This window comes from Gopherus evgoodei, chromosome 5 (genome assembly GCF_007399415.2).
Source record: "Gopherus evgoodei ecotype Sinaloan lineage chromosome 5, rGopEvg1_v1.p, whole genome shotgun sequence".
Taxonomy (NCBI): domain Eukaryota; kingdom Metazoa; phylum Chordata; order Testudines; family Testudinidae; genus Gopherus; species Gopherus evgoodei.
The window spans coordinates 75513999-75536928 of NC_044326.1; the positions used below are offsets into that span (position 1 = coordinate 75513999).

Genomic DNA, 22930 nt, shown 5'->3' on the forward strand with positions numbered 1-22930 from the left:
ACTAACTCTTAGCTTACATCAGTTGCATGTAGTGCAATACTTAAAACATAATAAGCCTGGCTTAGTTTAAAGAGATTTTTGAAACTGCATGTTATGTTGTGTGTTTTTAAGAGCTGTGTAATTTAGATTCTTGTTTTACCCAAGCCATCTGGTAAAATAAGGCACTAAAAGCAAAATAAAACACTGCTGCACAAACACTGAGCAATTGGTTAACAAATAAAACAAAAGCAATGTTAAGATGAAAGCAGAGAAACCCCATATACTGAAAAATAGTTCTCTTGATTTTATCCTGTTAGGCTATTTATTTTGTAGGACTCTAAAATATCCTATATCTGTTTCATCTGTACCTTCATATTTCTTTTGAAACTTGATCCGTTATTATAATTCCGTTCTGAAAGGGATTTAAGTTGATTAAGTGTGACACCCTCTCCCACAGTGAAAATCCTAAAAAGCTAGGATATGCCAAGTTATAGCATCCTTCTTAGACCACACAGGATGTTTCCACTGACAGCAACAGACTGTTTGTATCATCAAAAGGAACTTGACTAGAGTGTTTCCTTAACAATTGGAAAGACTGTACATCTCCCTCACAGTACAATTCAAAAATTTAATTACAACCCCATACTTTCCTCACAAGCACGTAACACATTGCACATGTGTCAATGCTGAATATGTGCAAAAGTTGCTGAGGATGTATTTATTATGTATGTATTATTATGCAAATGTAATTAAAAATTATGTGCATGTGTGAAAAAGTTAGGGAGTAATCATGTTATCAAGTCATCAGTGCATGAGAAATAAGGACAAAGTTAGGTAAGGTATGGACCTTCCTTGAGCAAGCCAACATTAGCACTTCTAGTACAAGCCTTTGCTTAAGAAATATAGCCCAGATCCTCAAAGATAATTACATGCCTAATTCCCATGTAAATCAATGGGAGTTAGGTGCCTAAATACCTTTCACAATATGAGCCCAGCTCTGCTTATTACTGTGAGTAGTGTCAATGATTTCAGTAGGCAGGTTTTGCTGACTGGCACAATCTGATTAGTGATTGTCAACCTATATTATAAAAGGGAATAGAAGGTGTCAGGGGGGAGGGAGAGCGAGAAAGAAACTGACAATGCAAGTTTGTTCTGCCTCAACCTGTTGTCAGGAGAGGGAAACTAACAATCTGATCTTACTATAAGGTAAATTAAAGGATGAAATATTACTAGTGCATATTAGGCATAAAAGAAGTGACAACAAAATTAGATTAGATCATAGCTGTCATCTGTTGTCTCTTGCAGAATGCTCTGCTGTTGTGACTGGAATAGCTAATAAATAAATATAACCCTTTGCTCTTGCATAGTATTTTTCATCTGTAGATCTCCACATGCTTTCCAAAGCAGCTAAGTATCATTACTTCCATTTTACAAATGATGATATTTAGGCAGACTGAGATGAAGTGACTTGGCCAAAGTCACCCAGGTCAGAGTCAGAAACAGGAATAAACCCCAAGCATCCTGACTCTAAGCCCTAGCCTCTAAATTATATTGCTTCTCATGCTCAGCATGATCACCCACATTTGATAATAAAAATGAAAGTTGCTGATAAACCAATTTTAATTGCTTGTTAACTATAATCTATATTTTACCAAAAGCCATTTTTCTCTCCCAGAAGTTTAAACATAATTTTGTATTTCAAACTTATTACTGTGCCATGAAGAACTCACCTGAATTAAATATGAATAATTTGTAAAACTAAATGTATCCGCAGCAACATAGGCTTGTAGAATCAAGTACAGTAATTGCATGCTAGCATAAGTAGCAATTTTTATCTTCTATGGGTTGCTCTTCTGTCTCTGTGGGCCAAAATCAGTTTCTGTAGCCTAACTCTGATTCCAACAAGAACAGGTCAGATAAGCATTGCAAAGAACATTTCATAAGAATAAAACTTTCAATGGTATGGGCCAGATTGTAAACCTGATTTGTTTATGCATTTAAATCTGGGTATATAAATGGCTAGCCAGATAACCACATTTCAATTTGCATACCAGTATTGGTTTTGTGTATACAATCATCATAACTGTGCATGCAAATTTGATGCAAAATTACAAAGGCGTATTTCCATGTCAACATGGGCTTTCAGAAGTTTTGAATATCAGGCCTTTAGCATCTAAAACATCAACTTTGAAATACAGAGTCTCTGGAATCATAGGTTTATATCTTGACAAGATAATCTCAACCTCCCTACTTCCCTGTTAGGCAAATGGACTATCATACAAGTCACTTTTAAGGAGCAGGGTTGTCAAGCAGATGCCTGCTACTTCTTCCACCTGAAGTAGAGGGTTTTGCAGGATGATCACAGTACATAGTCATGTGTGTGCCACTGCAGCAGAGGGCTTTGTGGACTTGTACACATGTGTGATAGGGATGAGATCACACATTTATTTAATGAGTGGGTAGGGAGAATGCTGTCCAGCATGACTTTATTGTTGAGCAAAACAGCATTAACTATTTTATTTAGGAGTATGGAGAATTCATTTATTGGAGGCAGTATGAATTAAGTTAGCCAGTGTTACTTGAGTGGGCAGCATTAATTAGAAGAACTGAGTTCACCCAACAGGCCTACACCCAGTAGTATAGAATCAGTAGGAGAACATATAGTAGGAGGTGTGGCTTGGTGTGGCTTGGTGCAGGCGAGGCTTAGGCACTAATATAGTTCAGCGTGGTGAATAGGCTTAGGCCCAGGGCAAGTAAGCATTGGATGGAGCTGGTCAGAAAGGTTCTCCTCCATGGAAAATGTTGACTTTTCATTGAAAAAACAAACATTTTCTGACTGAAAACAGAAAACTTTTGATTTTTGTTGGAAACGCAAATGTTTCCACTTAAAGCAGACACTTGTCACAAAAAATGTTACTTAGAGAAAAACTAAATTTTCTGTCAAAAAACAATTTCTGTTAGCGTTTAGTTCATTTTCCAAGCCTTGTCACAATTTTACTTATCTTTACCATAAAACCACAGTCCTGCCTCCATTGTATGAACATGAAACGTCCCACGGCTCTTTCCATAAGACTAGTGACTTTCCTTGGAGTCCCTCCAGGTTGTTTAACTGGATGTCTATTTGGCTGTTTCTCTCCACTCCAGATATGATTACACTTTAGTCGTACTGTATATATAGTATATAGTTTGAACCATGTTGGGATCCCTCCAAATAAAAAGAATGGTGTAAATGTAAAAATGTTAATTTTGGCTAGTTTATTAGAATGTTGAATTTTCTAAGAACACTCAAAATTTCAATTGTAATTATTTTAATTGAAAAGACTCATTTAAAAAGTGTAAAAATTGTTACAATCTTCAGTAGAACAAAAATAAACAGTGAAATAATATAACCTAAGAACCCTTATCAAATTGTCTCACCTGGCTGGATGTTTTCTCTAATGATGGTTACATGGTCATCTCGGTCTGGTCGCGTGTGTTCATGCCAAAAGCCTATCACATGCCCTAACTCATGAACAACAATTCCAAATTTATCACAGTTCTTGCCAATAGATATAGCCTGAGGACCATTTCCCCTTCGACCCACATAAGAACAGCATCTGTAATCAAAATATAAATAGAGATTAAAACTTTCAAGAAAACAACTTAAAAATAACATTTTGCTAGAGGGCAATTTTTAAAAATTCCATACAGTACATTACATGACAGTGCTACAACAAGCTGAAGTTAGTATTTATAGTAGTTAATACAGAGTATTATTATATATAACTATTAGAATGAATTTCTTTTTCCAAGGTGCCACTTATGATCTAATGGACTGTTATTTGTGTTCTTCGAGTCACTCTGAAAAACAAAGGAGATTTGTACACCAAAACAAACAAACAAAATACAATGGCTGTGATTAAAATCAGTCTTTTTTGCAGTGTGGTGCTGCTTCTGTGCTGTCTTTCACATAAAGTAGCACATATAACACCAGTAGGTGTGCAGGGAAAGTGATTAGCCCTCTACTGCTCTGCTTGGGAGTAGAGTATCTACTGCAGTCATCTCTGGATCATTAGGAAGTTCTGTCATCAGCTTTTTCAAATTTCTCTCCCACATTCCCTGAATAAGGATCTGTTAAGAAACATCTTTTTTCCTCCCAGTAGAGGAGACAGTAAACATAAAAAACCCTCCACATATTCATGCTTTCTGGCCTGGAAAGAGAGGTTGTCCTCTCTCAAGAAAGAATGGATGAGGAATGTTCCACTTAATGTGCAAAGAGCAAAACTTAATTTTTAAGTCTAAAAATGCTTTCTATGACAAATTAAAAAATAAAAAAAGAATAAAAGTAAAGTCTCCCATTACTGACCATACTGGACTTGAATCTTCTCTCAGGTAATCTCCGCTCAATAATAAAACACTAGTTTTCATACCATTGTAACTCCATTGATTTCACTGGGACTATTCATATGCTTAAAATTAATCATGTACATGAGTGCTTTGATAGACTGATGCCTAAATCACATCAGAAATTGAATTAGAAAACTATTGTGTCTGCATCTATTTTCCCAAACCTTTTCAGCAGGCCCCATAAACACACAAAGACTCACACTCTATAGCATTCCTGTTGTATTTCTGACTCAGTTCAGAACCATCAAATGGTCTGAGGCCAAAGTTTTGTTTCTAATAAGAACACAAAAGCTATAACTTTGGTTCCAATACCTTAATCTTTCAACCAGACTTCCATAGCTGGGAGGGTCAGGAGCAGGGGAGAGTGGAGAAGCAGCAGCAGGGAGTAGATTCCTGCTGTGTCTATCTCTGTTATACTTCTTACCAACACTCATCCAGATTTCGTAGCCACTCAACTCTGGTTAGCTAGTAGGTAAATCTTTCATATTTAATCTAAAAATTCATGCTACTTCATTAATTATGGTTGCAGAGTTTTAGAAATATTAAATGTTAATGATACCGTAACCCATTGAAGATTTACCTATCTGTCAACCCACACAAGAAAGCACAGGAGAGAGATGAATACTTTGTAGATAACCCTGAAATGAAGTGAAATGAGGTTTTAAATTCTATGATACTCCTACGATTGAGTAAACAGGAATGCCATCTCTCCCCTTCTCCCCCAAGATTTTTCTGGTATGTGACAGATAATGTGGCCCACAAAAGTAATCTTTACATATTGGGAGAATGTAGTCCAGATATAAATGGTGCACTTGTTCTCCCTCTCCCTTTTTCTTGGATAACAATCTTCCTGAAGAGTCATTTTTCTGAGGGAGTGGTAAAAAAAATAAAAGCCAGCTTCACAATTGCTCTCATTTTTCATTCCTGTCTTTCTGTGCTTTCATGATTCCAATGTAATCTAATGGAGCTGGCATGTCCTTTTCAGCATCCATACTCAGCATTCTTCGGAGATGTCTGCTCTTTTGAAAAGGCTTGAAAAATGTAGTCTGCTCACTATGACAGGAAAAGGAAAGAACAGAGACTAAAGCAAAACCTATAGGGATGGAGAGATATTTGGGATCAGAAGGTTGGCTGAGATTTCTGACACACATCTGTCTCTATCATTTTATTTACTATTTTCAATTTAGCAAGAATAGTAAAAATATGACTCCATCACAAGCTCTTTAATGACCTTAAAATAAAAAAATAAGAATCCTAAAAAAAGTGAAAACATGGATGAATTGCTAAGGAGCAGTTCAGAGGAATAGCACAAAGATGTAGAGACAAATCAGAAAGACTAAAGCACAAAATGAATTACACCTAGCAAGGAACATAAAAGGCAATTACAAGAGGTTCTTCAAATGTATTAGGAAGAAGAGAAAGATGAAAGAAAGTGTATGTCTTCTTTTTAGCGGGGAAGGAGAGCTAATAACTGATGACATGAAGAAGGTTGAGATGTTTAAGGCCTATTTTGCTTCAGTCTTCATTAAAAAGGTTAATGGTAACAAGATACCCAACACAATTAATATTAACAAGGGAGAAGGAAGGCAAGCCAATATAGGGAAAAAGCTGGTTAAAGAATATTTAGATAAGTTACATGTATTCAAGTCATCAGATCTTATTAAATTAATCCTAGGGTACTTAAGGAACTACCTGAAATAATCTCAGAACTGTTAGCAATTATGTTTGAAAACTCATGGAAAATGGGTAAGGTCCCGAAGGGCAAACAAAGTACCTATCTTTACAAAGAAGAAGAAAGAGGACCTGGGGAATTATAAGTCACTCCACTTAACTTCAATACCAGGAAAGATACTGGAACCAATTATTAAATTATCAATTTGTAATCACCTAGAGCATAATAGAGTTATAAGGAATAGCAGCATGGATTTGTCAAGAACCAATCTGCCAAACTAACCTAATTTATTCTAATCCTGCAGGCCCTCGTTGAAGAGTCTGGAAACCTATAGAAACAGCTGGAAGCAAATCAGGTGGTTATCTTCTCCTGTTTGCTGTACAAGTGTCCAGTGACACCTTAAAGACTAACAGATTTATTTGGGCGTAAGCTTTTCTGGGTAAAAAAACCCACTTCTTCAGATGCATGGAGTGAAAGTTACAGATACAGTCATAAATATCTGTCTGTATCTGTGCGAGTTTTTTCATACAGCTAAATTCAGTCAGGGCTGGCTCTGGCTTTTTTGCCGCTCCAAGCAAAAAAAAAGGGGGGGCGGCCGGAGCGGCAAAACAGGGGGGAAAAAAAAACAAAAAACAGTGCGATTAGAGCGGCAAAGGAGGGGGGACAAAAAAACCCAGCATGGCTGGAGCAGCAAAGCTGGGGAAAAAAACAAAAAGAAACCCTGCGGCATGGCCGGAGCGGCAAAGCAGGGGAAAAAAAACAAACAAAACAAAAATGGTGTGGATGGAGCGGCAAATCTGGGCTGGTTGGAGAACAGCACGGCAGTTTTTTCATACGGCTAAATTCATTGCCTTGCACGTACTGAATCAGGGCTGGCTCCAGGCACCAGCCGAGCAAGCTCGTGCTTGGGGTGGCAGATTCTATGGGGCGGCATTCTGCTCAATCCTAGGGCAGCACAGCAGGTGTTTTTATTTTTGGTTCCCCAATCAGGCTGCCCTGTAGGGCGTGGAGGAGGGGAGCACCCTTCAGCAAACTCGACAGGGCAGCCAGCATCCTCTCTCCCAGCCGACCGGAGTGGCGCAGAGCCCTCCCAGCAGGCGGCGCGGCGGTTGGGGCCGCATGGTCAGTGCCCCACTGAAGCCTTGGCTGCCACCTTCTCTCTCTCCTCCCAACTCCCTCTCTTCCCCCCTATTAGACCGGGCGCGCACTCTGCAGCACAGGGAGTCCCTCTGCACCCCGGCTCCGGCCACCTTGTAGGGTTTTTTTGTTCTGTTTGTTTCCCTGCTTTTGAGTCTTATATCCCACTGTCAATTACTTTTTCAAATCATGAGGCAATAGCACAGTCCGATAAAATTCAGTCACAGTCAATACTCTTCACTGTTTTGTTTTCTTCTTCTTCTTCATTCTGTCTCCAATAGCAACACAGAACCTTTCAAGATTCTGCTCTATTAGTTTCAAAAGCTAGGCAATGTGATTTGAAAAAACCCAAAACATCCGTCACAGCACATAAAAATCACATAAAATGTTTGATATGTAAAACAAATACTAATTATTTGCCTTTGAATAACAGTAGTGTAAAATATTGATTGTCCTAGGGAGCTTTGGGTTTTATATCATAAAATGAGGTAGCTTTTTATAGTATATTCCTTGATTTTGCAAAATTTTACTGCTATTCCCACTAAAGAGAGACAATGTGGCCAAGATTTTCAAAAGTAAATAGTAATTTTGGGTGCTCAATTTGAGACACTTTAAAGGTGTTCTGGTTTCAGAAGGTAAATGGACAGGCCTTTCTGAAAATCAGGCCCCTTTGGGTGTCTCAAGTTCAGCAGCCAAATTATGTTGAAAACAGAGTATCAGCCTATTTTTTAAAAAAATCAGCTGATTATGGCAATTTCTTAACTTTGATTACTAAATGGAGTTCAAACACTTCATACAGATTGCAGGCAAGCTCTTTGATTATCTTTTTCTACTTCAAAGGAGAACAGCAGTCAACAGTAAACACAGAGTCTTAAAATAACCATAGTAATATAGAATACAGGAGGGAAGGGGTGTCATTAGGATTCACTGCATCGAGTGCCCTGCCATGCACACATCAGATTCATCCAAAGAAGTTACAACATTCTGATCACTCAGACAACAAAATGGAGTCAAAGGGTCAAGAATATTAAAAAGTGATACATCAAATGGCACTGATTTGCAATACCTTTGTTGTGACCACATATTTAGGTGTGCTTGGCACAAGGCCTGAGCGTCTCTCTATAGTCTGAGCACTTGTCATCCTTCTCAAACTCAGCCAACAGGCAGACTATAAAGCTCCTGATTTCTTTAATCTTTATTGCACCAGACTGCAGTTGAAGACGGTAATTATTTATGAATCTCTAATTCCATGTAATCAGTGTAGCTGATCAATAATGGTGAGCAAAGAGAAACAACTGGCAGAGAGAGAGTGCAGTGCTTACTACCGCTATTCTTTGAAAAATAAGGGCCCTTTGAGCCCCACAGAGCTGCCATAAAATATGTCTTAAAATTGATGAGTGGGAAGGGGAAACCTGTGGGATCTGAGTCTCAGTTTTTTGGTGGGTTAAACAGCTGCATACTACAGAACATGATACTTTAAAGCACCCTATTGAATGATAATAGCAGTTCACCATGACATTAACTGCATGGTGCTGTGGATCAAAATGATGCAGAACTCCACAAACCCACTAGGATTACACCCTTTGCTCTGGTTACATAGAGAGGAAAACAATCTGTAATTCACAAAAGAGAACTCAATATGAAGCAATTTTGTTAATCACTTTACTGGTCAAACCACACTCCTTCCATTCACAGTCCAAAATGCCTCTAGGTAAAGTGGAAATTGGATTGACACTCATATAGAAATAAAGTTAACAATAGTGGTCTGCCTTGGACATTTTCATCAGGAATAAAATTGTAAGGAAAATTATTAGTAGTAGTTTTCTTCCAACTTCAAATATAATTCTTGGTAAAAGTCTTGTAGACAAAACCATATTATTTTCCTTATATTCATTTTGGTCTATATTTATATGTAACCTTTTGTTCCATTTGTTTGTTCCAAACTCATTTATTCCAAAACTAGGCTTTAAAATGCACATGAATAGAGAAGGCCAAATATTTGTTCTGATTTGGTGAATTTATCTCTTTTGGTCCTTTCCACAAATTGTCCACAAATAGGTAGTGATTTTTACTGATTTGTTTGATATTCAAAACTATTCTGTGAATAGTTTATTAGAAATAATGTCAGCTTGCAAACTGTGTAGAGTGGGCATTCATTTGATTACTCAATATTCAGAAATGCCATCCACAATCCTCAACTGGTGGGGTAACTTGATGCTCCTGGCAGAGGAGGACAGCCCCAGCAAGGAGGGAGGGAGTCACTCACTGAGGGATACCAGGTAATTCCTCCTCACCATCCTTGGAGCCTCTGGCACCCATTGGGTAGTTAGGCGGGGTGGGAGGGGGAAAAAGTGCTGTTTGGCCAGCATTCCCAAGCTCATAAGATTTAACCTGGAGCAGGTGCCTGCACTTCAGCTGTGTTCCAGCAGAGAAAGGGTTACTTACCATTCCAGCAGCAGCAGCTGCTGCCAATAGTATGCAGAGAAAGACAGGTAAGAATTACCTCTTCTCCCCAGCATGGAGGTTCTGACCGCTATTGGAGCAGAAGCCCTCTTAGGGAGGGATTCCATACTGGCTCCCCTTCTCAAGGGCAGGGAGGCTCAGAGCTACACGGGGAAGCTGATGGACAGCTGGGTTCCAATGTGGTGCAGCCCAGGTTGGGCCTGCAACTGTGGCAATGTGCACACACCCTTGCTTGAGGGAATATGGGGGAAAACAGTAGGTCATATGATATCTCTAAGGCAGCTGCAAAAGGCCCTGTGTCCTTGGGCAGCCTTGCCAGGGCCAGGTCTGTGGCAACTGCTCCCCCACAACCTGCTCATGGCAGGGTATGCTGTAGCTGCCGCAGGAGCATAATGCTCCGTGTCTGGTTATGCCCCCTTCCTCCCTACTATGGATGGTGGAAGGGGAAGGACTCATGGGGCTTCAGCCAAAGATATGGACAGCAGGTCTGCAGGTGCCCAGTCCAGGAGCCACTCTGAAGGAGCCAGGCATTGGAGCAACTCAGCCTGGCCTTACAGGAGGCTGTAGGGGCGGGTGAGGGTTCATTCTCCAGCAAAATTGCCTGAATTGTTGGCCTTGGATTGCCATCCCACGGGGAAGAATGTGTTCAGTCTTCACAGGATTGAAGATAACTGACACAGATAATGGCCTGCAGATAACTGAAGCAGATGAGTCATGGGATGAGAACAGGTGGGCAGAACTTTGGTGGTAGTGGATTAGAGGAGTGCATTCCTTTCAGATGGGATCCTGAATCCTTTTTACAGGAGGTCCATGGGTCCAAGTTTGGGGAAAGTGAGGGTCCAAGCCTCAGGAAGTTGGACAAGGAATAGGTGAATGTCCTGGGGCCTGCACTTTGCCCCCGTAACCCACGAGGAGTCCAGCAGGCCTCCTAGGGATACAGCAGTAGGGCTTACCAGCAGCCCGCACATAGTGAAAGAGGGGATTGCAGCCCTCAGGTGCAAAGGTATCTGCCTACATCACTCTTCCCTCTGACATCCCTTCTCATGGGATGGCGGGGGGTAAACCTGGTGAAACCATTGGCATTGGGGCCCATAAGCTGGGCAGCTTTCCTGAGAAGGATGGGCCCCTCTTAGATGAGGGTGTAACGATGTCACAGGTTTGGCGCTGAACTGATATTCCACAAAGGGATACAGAGCAGTCAGGGAGGCCCCCTCACCACACACACGCACAACTGGTCAGCAGCATTCTTAACGAGACACAGGTGGAAGAGAGGGCAGGTAAAGGCCTTGATCTTATGAGGGATCCAATTGGCCCCTGGGGACTCATCTCTCTAAAGAGGTTAAGGCAAAGATTTGGAAGGGGGAGTTTGTGGATTTATTTACCTTGCAGTTTATGGAAGAGCAGACCAAGGAATGGGGAAAAGGACAGAAAAGACTAGGACGAATCCCACAGATCTAAGGCGCCTCAAACTCTTGAGAACTGGACCATGGACTTTCACATTCATGTAGGTATAATTTGTGTGAGGAACCCAGAAAGATGTATTTCCTTGTTCAAGTCTGAGGACTTAATAGAGAGAGCATACACAACATATGGTGGGGAATTTGAACAGTGGACAGCAAAGGAACCTGAATTACCCTGGGGTAAAATAGACCAGAAATTTTGTTTAGAGTATGACTCCTTATCGCCCCATCCAGCTGACATTCACAGAGGTTGCCAGTGTCAAATTCTCAGCTTCAAACTGCAGATTTAAAAGTGAATGTATGCTTTGCATTTAACAATGGGAAATGTTTTTGCTCTCAATACTAGTGCAGACACCACTGTAGGAGGTGGGATGGGGGTCAGCAAAGCACCCTCTCTTGTTATGGGGGTAAAAGGCAGTTCCAAGAGAGTGGTAGGAAAGGGTGTCCACAAGGACCCAGTGTTTTGGGAGGTGCTACAGGGGAAGCAGTAATCATGGAAAGGTTTCTCCTCCAATTAAGGTACAAGTGTTATGGAATTTGTTACGGGCTACCCCGAGAAAAAAGAAACAGCTTATTTATAGAATGGATTTTCAGATGTTTTTCAATATAAGAGGGAGTGAGATGCCATCCTGGGCAAAGAATTTGAAGTCTGTTAAAGGCTTTGAGCATACAATGACTCTGAAGGTTGCCATTTAAGTGACAGCAGGGACAATACCTTGTGTGGGTTTCAGTTTGATAAAACCATGCCCATTGGGTGCTCTGTGTCATGTGCCACTTTCAAAAGATTCAGCTCCATGTTGGAATGCGCAATTGTGCGGGAGTATAGCATGTGTTATTTGATGCACTAGCTTGACAACTTATTTGCAAGTAGGGTAGATTAGGGAAAGGCAACTATGAGTACTTGCTTGAGGAATTCTAGAACTTGCTGAGTGCCCAAAGGTCCCCCCTCACCATGGGGGAAAAAGAAGGCCCTGCTCAACCTTTAAATATACCTGGGCATAGAACTGGACACAGTTCAGGGTGTTTCTAAGGTTACCTGTAGAGAAGATAGGATTGGTCAGGGCACTGACATGGGCTCTCAAAGAGGCAAATAAAATTGCATTGAGGGAACAAGTAGTCAAGGGGCACCTAAAGTTTCCATGGGTGGTAGCTCCTAGTCAGGCATTCTGCACCCATCTGGCATCAGGTTCTTCTCGAGTGTACAACCCCCCACCACTGTCAGAATGACAAGGGAAATGAAAGGAGATTTTAAAATGTGGGAAAGACTTCTGGAAGAGTTTAATGGAATTTCTATATGACATTTGGACTGGTTGCTCAAGACTGAACTTCAATACAATTTGACATCTTGGGAGGAATAGGTTTACTGTCAAGGAAGATGGTGTGCACATTACAAGAGACATTACCTTGATCAAAAACTATACTGCTGGCAGTCACTTTCTGGGGAGAAAGCTTTTAAAAGAGCAAGTGTGTTTCTGGTGCAAAAAACAATCTGTGGTCCATATTGTAAACATACAGTCGGCTAAGACTGCTCAGGTAATGAAGCTGGTAATGGCCTTCAGGCTGAGCCTGAATGTCTACACTGCCATTAAACAGCCCCTTAGCCCAAGCCTCGTCAGCTGTCATGGGCAAGCTATGGGTGTCTAACTGCAATGTAGACATACTCGCAGGGCTGATGAGCTAGCCTTAGAGAATTCATGGCATTTAAGGCTCAATAAGGGCTTCATCATGGGTGGCCTATACCTATACACCAGATGGTGCAATATGGGATGTCTCTGACTCATTGCTGATTGGCTCTCTCCATTATATCTGGTGGGATAGCAGGCCTGTCCTACTCATGTAGGCTGGTGGGTTTCCCAGATCCAAGAACGCATTTTTTACTACAGAAGCACTTAGAAGGGTGGCATAGGAAGGGTTGACACTAGAGGGACAACATTCACTGTCATAGGTAAGACCCAGTCTTATTAAAGACTTTAAGATGGGTCTGCAGCTGTGAGAGGGAGGCCATTTTTTTTAGGGTGGCATTGATTTTTGCCCTTTTGGGCACTTTTCGAGTGAGGGAACAGGTGCTTTTGGCAACAGCAGGAAGGTTCCAGTGAGCACTGAACTTAACAGATTTACAACAATTGACAGGAATAGTGTCCTGGCAGTTAAGGTCCTCAAAAAGACCAGAAGGGAATAAGTGGTGTTGAAGGAATGTTCAGATGAACACTTGTGCCCTGTAAAGGCAGTGAAAGCCTTACTAAAAATCCAGAGCCTGCAGCCATCCACACAGGGCAATGGCAGCTTCCTAACAAGATACCAATTTCCTGCAGTACTGAGAAAAAACCTTGCGCTACTGCGTTCTTGACTTCGGTATATATGGCATTCATTCTTTCAGGACTGGGACAGTGACATCAACAGCTGCAGGGGTTTTGGTCCATGGATAGTAAAGGTGATAGGACACAGGAAATCAAGGTGTTACAAGATGTATGTCCACACCAAGGAAAAGATGGCAGGGAACAGTAAAAAGTAACTAACCCCGGGCACTTTTTTGTTTCAGAGGATACCCAGAGCATACTTAATATTCAGATTTGAAGCACTCTGTAGAAGAAGGCAGCCAGGATGGCAGGTAGATCTCAGCTAGGCTTCAGGTCCGAAGCTGTTTGCATCCAGTGGTTCGGCAAAGGAGGCATGCAGTGGGATCAGCTCACGCCACTTCTGCTCTCATTGTTGAACAAAGCAAACCCGCTCACATGCTGGCTATTCACCTCAGGAGGAATAATCTTGTGGGCTGCACAGGAGTCAATTTAAGGGATAGAATTCAGAGGGATGTTAGCTTAATTAGGCAATTGTGGCCAGTGATTATGTTAGTATGGTCAGAAATGCTCACAAGATGGATTTGGCAGGAAGCTGCAGATCAGCCTGTGTGGACAAGACAAGGAAGAAAGTGAATAGGTAGGTCACTAGGATATTCCTGGAGACAGGAGGTTCAGTGATACAGCATATGGATATCTATTACAAAAGGCCTGAATTTTTCAGGGATTATGTGCACATATGTCAGATGGAGGAACTGACAAATGGTTGTGAAATGTGAGGGCCTGGATTGGGCAGTAGTTGGGAGAGAAGAGGTGGTGTTAAAGATGGCACTCCCTGTTCCCAGTGGGGTTAAAGGATAAAATGAACAGTTCCTAGATGTAAAAACCTGAGATTTTGGTGATGGGTCTTTGGTTTAGAGGATGTGGTCAGACCTTGTGGCCCTTGTGGGTTGAGGTCCCCACTCTTCTGCACCGTCTATCCCCCTTAGAGTGAGCTGAGTCCTGGGAAATAGACCGAGGAGAGACTACTCTCAATTAATGGACCCATAGTAGGAGTGCGGCAACACCTGCCTGGTACAGGAGAGTATGGGTGATGGGTGGGTAGAGCCCCTCGCGTGTTACAGTCTGCCAAATAAAATCCATCAATGTGTCTGTCCTCATTTCACTGCTAAGTCTACATCGATTTGCTACTTAAGCTGTATTACTAGTCACCTTTAGTAAGTCACATGCTGCTATTTCTCTTCCTGGACTGGAAAGATTTAACTTTTATAAACTGCTTCTGCTTCAGCCAGAATTTCATTTCTTGATTAGACAAATCTTTGCTACAGGTTCTGATTTCCTGTTAATATTCAGACTATACCAACAAAACTTTGTACTCTCTCACAAACTTCCAAGAAACAAACAAAAAGGGGTACAAACATGACAGAATTAGAATGTGATTCACAGTTCACAAAAACCTTCAGTAATACTTATGCCCCCCCCTCCACACACACACACACCCCTTACCCAGCTCTACTCATAATTATGACTTGAAGGGTTATGAAGGGCAAACAACCAGAGCTTCACTATGACCAGCTTCAGCAGCAGAGCCTTTTTTCTTCATGCATGACTGTGGTAGTCATTACTAACATTAGAGACCTTTAAATATGATTATTTTAATATAAATATAAAATATTTTTGAACTCCATGAAAGAACTGTATCACCTGTTTAAATAGCCAGTCATTTCTACTTGCAAGAAATAAAGCTACTAAAGCAAAACATTAAAGCATAAGTATATTTTTAAAGACAGAATATAACTTTTATCCATTTTTAAAAATCCAGTCTGTAATGTGTATCATGTAAACATGGCATTTGGTTCAAACAGCTTTTGACCATTTAGAAACTCTACAGATTAAAGCACATGGAACATGACATGAAAGATATGAGTTTTCTTTACTTCAGACAACTTGTCAAACGCTCATACTGAAGGAAATCAACAGTGATTATTCTAAATCACATGAAGTCTGTCATAAGAAAGTAGTTAAGTGTGCAGGTAAATAAAAAAAATTGCCACAAAGATCAAAGGCATATTGCAGTGTGAAAACAATGTGACTTATTGTTCCTCTTCAGACTCACTACATACAAAACAGACTTGCTCTTTTTCTCAGTAATATTTATTGTGAGCATGAGCTTAAGTGCTGCTTGGGATAGCTGAGCCCTTTCTTGGCTTCCTATAGTGACTGAATCTCCAAGCAGCTTCTACATATCACCCAAGAACCATAAGCAGCAATTCTTTAGAGAATATTACAGATTGTAATTACCAACTAGCGGTTTACACAACATCACACTCTTTCAACCTGTTTAGAGATGAAAATGTTACATACCACAACCAGATAACTACATCCATATTTATTACCAGTGGACAAGAATAACAATGTATATTGCTTTGGTAACATAATCATACTATAAATCTTTATTTTCCATTGCTCATACTGCAATTAGAGGGTGCAAATGACCACCATCCACTAACTATGGAATTTCAACTCACCGGTGCCTTTTCAACTGTAATAGACTATGAAACAATACCTGGGTCCCATCTCAAACAACGTGTTAATTAAATGAGACATGACGAGGACGAGCCACAGTTCAAAACTGAACCTAATAAAATGTAGCAAATTCCTCTACTCATGTTATTCAAGCCTTCTGACGACGAGCTACCTGATCCATAGGTAATCAAAATCAAAAAAGGTTGTGAATAGGCAAACAGAAATGGAAGCTTTGAATTACCCAGATATCAAAAAATAGAGAACATAAATGGAGATGAAGTTGAGGAGCTTCTAAGCAATAATTACAAGAGTACGATTTTTATTTTATTTTAATAAAAGTGAGCAAAAAAAGAATATGGATGATGAATATCCACAAAGTACATTTTGAAGAAAGTGAAAGAATGGTGGAAAGTGGATGATAAGTGGGATAAAGGGAAAGGACTAAAAGAAAAACTGCATGTATAAACAAATTCATATATGGCCACACACTACTAGCATTAATTACAACATAAACAAACAAAGGCCAATATGGAGAAGCAGAAGATGCCAAAGAGCAATCAAACGTGGGAAATGAAACAATGCAGTTTTCTTCCCCTTGATGCAATCTCTCACTTGGTAACTGTACTCTTTATGTTAGAGATCATATTGTTCATAATGATATGCTATCTCAAAAAATTCTGAGCTGAATTTCAGAGATTCTGAGGAACTGTAGTTCCCACAGAAATCAGTGCTCACTACTTCTGAAAACCAGGCCAGTTATGATTAAACAGAGATTAGAGAAGCAATGGATCAGTTGATGTTTATATAAATTTAAGATTAGCATAGTAGAGTGCTATATCTCAATATATACATTATCATTTTTCTGTTTGTTTCATCGTGAAATTCACTATAATGCCATTTCGGGAAAATACCACAGATTTTCTAAAGAGGAAGGATCAGACTCAGGAATATCTCAGCACTTCAGCCCAAAGACTGCCCTTTGAGAACTAGAAGGAACACATTCAGATATGCCATAAGAAATATCTGTAAAAATATATGGAAAAACAAATTCAACTACCATCTTTATGGAGATGACATACAGATCTATGTGTCTACTCAAGACCTGTCTCCTTCCATCCAAACCAAAATCTCAGCCTCTCTCTCTGACATCTCCTCATGGATGTCTAACCACTAGCTGAAGATCAACATGCTAAAACAGAGCTTTTAATTTTCCCTTCCCCTAAGCTCCTCTTGCTACCTCCCTTGTTGATTACTGTGGACAACAGTACCATCCTGCTTGTCACTAAGGCCATCACCTGGGTATTATCTTTGACTTAGACCTCTCTCTCTAGGTCCTCATATCCAGGCTATGTCTAAATCTTGCCAATTCTTTCTGCATAACATCTCTAAAATACAGCCTTTCCTATCCATCCACACAGCAAAAACTCATTCAGGCTCTCATCCTCTCTCATCTTGATTACTGCAATATCCTTCTCTCTGGCCTTCAAAAATACCATCTTGCACCACTCATTTCAGAATACTGCTGCAAAGAGTATTTTTCCTAGCCCTTTGCTTTGACCATCTTCTGTTGGCTCAGCCTCCTCTATTGCATCAAAAATTAGCTACTTGTCTTCACTTTCAAGGTCCTTCATGGCCTATCCACATCATATCTATCATCTCTCATTCACCGTAAGATGTCAACCATCACCTCTGATCAGCCCATGACAACAATGTCAATCACCCACTTGTTAAATTTCCAAACAAGCACTTTTGTGCTTTGTCTCCTCCTGCTCCCCATGTTCGGAGAACTATCCTGTAATTATCTGCAAATACTATTTCAAAAAATCTTCTTAATACTCTCCTTTGCCTAGAAAAACTTTCACAACAGGTTGCTGGCATGCTGCCACTGCGCCTAGGACACTGACCAACACTGTCTCATTGTTTCCTTGTACTCCCCTATGTATCAGTACCTATCTGTTGTCTTTTGTCTTATTCTTGGAGTTTGTCTACATAGTGATTTAGTGTGTAACAAGCCAGGGTGTGAATCTGCAGTGTATTAGCCTGTCATGCATTAAGTTGCTGTATAGACGAGCTGTCAAGTATAGTTCCCAATTCTGGACCTTAGCGTCCAAAATATGGGTACTAGCATGAATTCCCCTAAGCTTAATTACCAGCTTAGATCTGATAGGCTGCCACCAATCAGGACTTAGAGTAGAGCACCTGATAGACTCTGGTCTCCCCCAAAAACCTTCCCTGGGGATCCCAAGACCCAAATTCCTTGAGTCTCACAACAAAGGGAAATAAATCATTCCCTTCCCCCTCCCTTCTTCCTCCCAGCTCCTTCCCACCCTGGGAACACTAGGAGATCGCCTGATATCAATTCCTTGAAAAACAACACAGAGAGATCAAGTTTCTCTCTCCTCCTCACCCAGAGGCAATACAAATTTACCTTTCCCTCCTTGCTTCCCACCAATTCCCTGGTATATACAGACTCAATTTCTTTGAGCCCTTAATTAGAAGAGAAAAATCAACAAGTCTTAAAAAGCAAAACTTTTAATAAAAAAGAAAGAAAAAGTAAAAGGTTTATCTCTGCACTTTAGATGGTAAACAGTTACAGGGTCTTTCAAATTATAAACAATAGAAAGAAACTTTCTCCAGCAGAAACACAATTTAAGCTACTTCCAGCAAGTACACATATGCAAATAAGAAAACAAATTAAAAGACTATAACCGCCTTTGTTCTTACTCACAATTCTGAATAGATAAGAGACTGTAGCAGGGAGATTGGCAGAAACCTGGTTGCACCTTTAGTCCCATCCAGGACCCAGAGAGAACAATACCAAACCCAAAACCCACAAACAAAGGCTTCCCTCCATGAGATTTGAAAGTATCTCGTCTCCTGATTGGTCCTCTAGTCAGGTGTTTGCAGGTCACTGTTTGTTAACCCTTTATAGGTGAAAGAGACATTAATCCTTAGCTATCTGTTTATGACACAAGCCCTTACATTATAAGCTCTCTGGGGAAGCTCTCTATTCTGTGTTTGTACAGCACCTTACACAACGGGATTCTGGTCAATGAGTATGGCTTCTAGGTGCTTCAGTAATACAAAAAATAAATAGTGCTAAAAATTTGCTGAGAGATCAAAACAGCAGAGTGCCATGAGAAAGAACCAAGATAAGTTCCCGATGTGTCAGTCCTGGAGTGGAGAATGAATACAAATGGCTTGGTGTCTCTTTCGACTCAATCCTTTCCATAGAAAATCCTGTGCCTGATGTAGTACCAAAGTTGTTTGCACATACTAGATCTTATTTATCCAAAGAGTCTATGCTCTTATTTATCTGGTGAGGTGACAACCTTACTGAACTTATGCTTCAGGAACATAGGAATCATTGTCATTTCCTCCTAGCAGAGCTTCTTCAGCACTTTTAGATAGCTCAGAATGCAGCAGCACTTTTGCTCATTCATTTAAATAATTGTTGGCATGTAACACTCTCCCTGCATTCTTTATAATTATCTGCTGATATAATGACAGATTAGCTCTTAGCTCCATTTCCAACACAGTACTACGTTAACATAACTAGGGAACTTTCAGTGCACACCACCAGGAACTACATGATCAGTTAGTGGACAACAAGCTAATGTGCATTAAAATTTACACCCCAGATGGTGCAGACTAAGGCACCAGGTAGACAAGCCCTAAGTATAAGACAAGAGAAAACAGATGGATAAGGACAGACGGAGATTACAAGAATACAATAAGACAATATTGGTCAGCCTGATAGGCTGTGTCTCAGCACATCAGCAGTCTAACTGTTGTCTTCTTTTTCCTTTTTGTAGGCACCACATCAAAGGATCATTTTAAGGATGATGAGGAGTTAATTTGCAGGTGTTTACAGGGGTAATCAGCCCCAGGTGAAGTTAATATGGCATATGCAGTAAGGTTATTGACTGATTTGTAAAATCAAGAATTCTTGTTCAGAAAATAACTGGAATAATTATCAACAGCATTTGTGAGAAGCATTTCAGGATGAAATGAGGGAATTGATCACAACGATCAGTAATAAGACTTGTTTTGTTCAATTTATTACATCAGTGACCTCGAAGAAGGATTGTGCAAAAAAGTCATGAGGTTTGCTGGCTGTTAAAACAAAACTAACGTAAGGAGAGTCAATACAAAGGAAGAGTTAATATTTTGTATGATGGAGCTAGACTAGGAATGAGGCAAAATAAGTGTATTATGTAACTCACCATAGAGACAAGTGAAATTAATAGAGCTAAGAATAAATAAATAAAGCTTATATGCTAAAAGTATGAGAAATATCCACCAATATATCTGGATTTTTCACCATTTTATTATATACCCTATGTGTCGCTAATATACATTATATGCTCACACACACACATATATTTTACAGTGTATTCTTTATATCTCAGTATACGTCAAGTTTATCTAGTGCTGTTATGTCTGTGTTGGTCCCAGGATATTAGAGACAAGGTGGTTGAGGTAATATCTTTTATTGGACCAACTTCTGTTGATGAAAGAGACAACCTCATCAACCTTGTCTGTCTAATTTTATCTAGTGTCACATACAAGAAAAGAGGCATAAGCTTAAAATCCTTCCTGAGCACTATGTAGATTTTCTCAAGAGCCAAAAATATAGACTGATAGTTATTAGAGAGCCCATTAGAATGTGTGGAGGATTCAGACATTGAATACATAGCTTTTTCTGTAGATGTTAAATTGAGAAAAAAACTGACAAAGAACTTTAACAAATTGCTGTTTACTCTTTGATACTCAAAGATATACAGTAAAAATATCCATTAACACATGTACCTACTTACCCACAAGGTCTGTATGTAAACACAATATAACTTTCTTCATCACTTCGTTCAATGAATGTAACACATGTGTACTTTTCCCAGTGTCTCATAGCCTGCTTGAACATTGCTCGCTGGCTGCCTGGAAGAATTGTGTAACATGAAATAAACAAGGGTTTCAAAATTGCATCCTTCTTCTCAGCATTACATTTTAATCTTAGTATGACACACTGCTGCAAAAACCTGGAGATTCAGTTGTTTTAAAATGTGAGAAAATGCTTACCTCAGGTTTTGAAAGGTAAATGAAAAAGGAATTGATATTCAATTAATTTGTTCTGTAAATATGTCTGCATTTTCGAAGTCTATGCACAAAGGGCCACATTTTTAAAAATCAGAAGCAAAGTTATATGTCCAAAAACAGACAAGTGTGTAGTTAACTAGACAGGGAAACAAAGTGTGCACCTGAGAGATTTGTACCTTAAAATGTGGGTGTATGAGCCCATTTTTTAATCTTTATACAGTTGGAATTTAGACTGTTTTCTAACAATTTGTCCACAGCCTGTGATAATTTGGAATCTTGAACTATGTTCTCTTGTTTTCATTTGCGTGCACGTGCATGTGTGTGCGAGAGAGAGAGAGCATTAGTATGAAAAAGAAAATTTAGTGATAATGAAAAATACCAGACTAATATGGAGAGGGACAGTTGATGAGTGGGATTTTCAAAAGCTTTCAGCATTAGTTTAGCTCCACTCCCACTGAAATCAATGGAAGGTTTACCACTGATTTCTTTAGAAACACAGTTCAGCCAGCTTCTGAAAATCCCACCCTTTGTATCTAGGACCAGACCACAGAACAGAAGCCACTTCGAAAGCAACTGTGTTAGTTTCCTTGTACTCTGCCAATATGTCCAAATCCTGACCTGAAGGAATCACCTCAAGGGCGAGAGGAGACAATTCATTCTCTATAGTACTGTTACATACTTAGCTCTTTCAAAGTGACAACAATGTTGCAAATTACTGTTGGTTGTGGTAGTATTTTTTGTGATACAGAGACTTATCTAATGGGAAGACTTTTGAGCACAAAAACTGAAGACCCATCATATGATAATAGTAGTTGGCCACTATTAAACTCAGTTGGATTCAAGTCAATGACCTAAAGATGAAAGACCACTGCTTCCCCGTCTCTCCCTCACCCCATCTATCACCCCCTCCCCACCTTTTTTTTCTTAAACACACACAAGCATTTTGGAATTTACCTTTCAGTATAAGAAACTTGTAAAGTGTGTAACATTTCACATTACTTATTACACTTAGTTGTTCAGAGCTCTTTAATAAAATGCCATTCCTAAAACAAAGGTCATGTTCAGTGTAATGTGATGTAAATATCCAAACTGCAAGTCTGACCTTCAGCTATGAGCTTTGGGGCAATTTTTTTGAATTTTTTTTTAATCTTTCTTGACTATGTTTCTTTTCCCAAGCTCTTTCAGTTTTCTGTATTCCCTTGGGGCACAATTAGCAAGATGTTATTGCACAGCACTGCTGGCTCTACATTTACCTCTATCTTTTTCAATCCTTTTTTCCCCCACTCCTTTTTTTAAAAAAAAAATGTCCTTCTTCCTCCCCATTAGTATTTATCTGTTCGCATCTTTACAGGGTGGTATTTATTTTAGGCTTTTATAATACCGTATTTAAAAATTATTATATTATTTTAAAATTATCTCTATTAAGAAGTCACAATCTTCCCTTGTATATTTTAAAGTTCCATGGTTATTTCAAACAACATTTTATGTGCACATCTACGAAGCACATTAAAGAATTATAGAAGAGTTGAATTGGGCCCAGTTTGTTCTATGCAGTCAGTTGAACAGGATTCACCTTACTACCAGTCAAGCCACTTGTAGCCTTGTACTGAATATGCCACAATAGTTTTGAGCCAGATTTAATTGTATCCTGATACAAATAAATAGCCAGAAATTAGACAATGAAAACAAACTTTCCCACCTCCTCTGAAATATCACAGACTAATTTTATATATAAATTGCCAAATTGCCTTTGGGAACAATTTTTTAATGCACTGATAAACATTTACAGAAAAGATTTACTTAGGGCCTCATCCAAAGCCAACAGACATCAATAAGAATCTTCCCTTTGACTTCAATCGGCTTTACATTAGGCTCTTCATGAACCTGTTTTTGAAAAAAGACATTCATCTTTCTTC

At 39.7% G+C, this 22930-nt stretch overlaps 1 protein-coding gene across 1 annotated transcript in view; it reads right to left on the bottom strand.

Annotated features, from left to right (window-relative positions):
* TLL1 (tolloid like 1) overlaps positions 1 to 22930 on the bottom strand; it is a 106557-nt gene that overhangs the window by 79112 nt on the left and 4515 nt on the right. Inside the window, exons 3-4 of the mRNA XM_030564889.1 lie at positions 20738 to 20855; positions 3397 to 3575 (exon numbers count right to left, since the gene is read on the bottom strand). Of these exons, the coding sequence (XP_030420749.1) occupies positions 3397 to 3575; positions 20738 to 20841 (283 nt within the window). The 5' untranslated portion in view covers positions 20842 to 20855. The remainder of the gene's footprint in view (positions 1 to 3396; positions 3576 to 20737; positions 20856 to 22930) is intronic.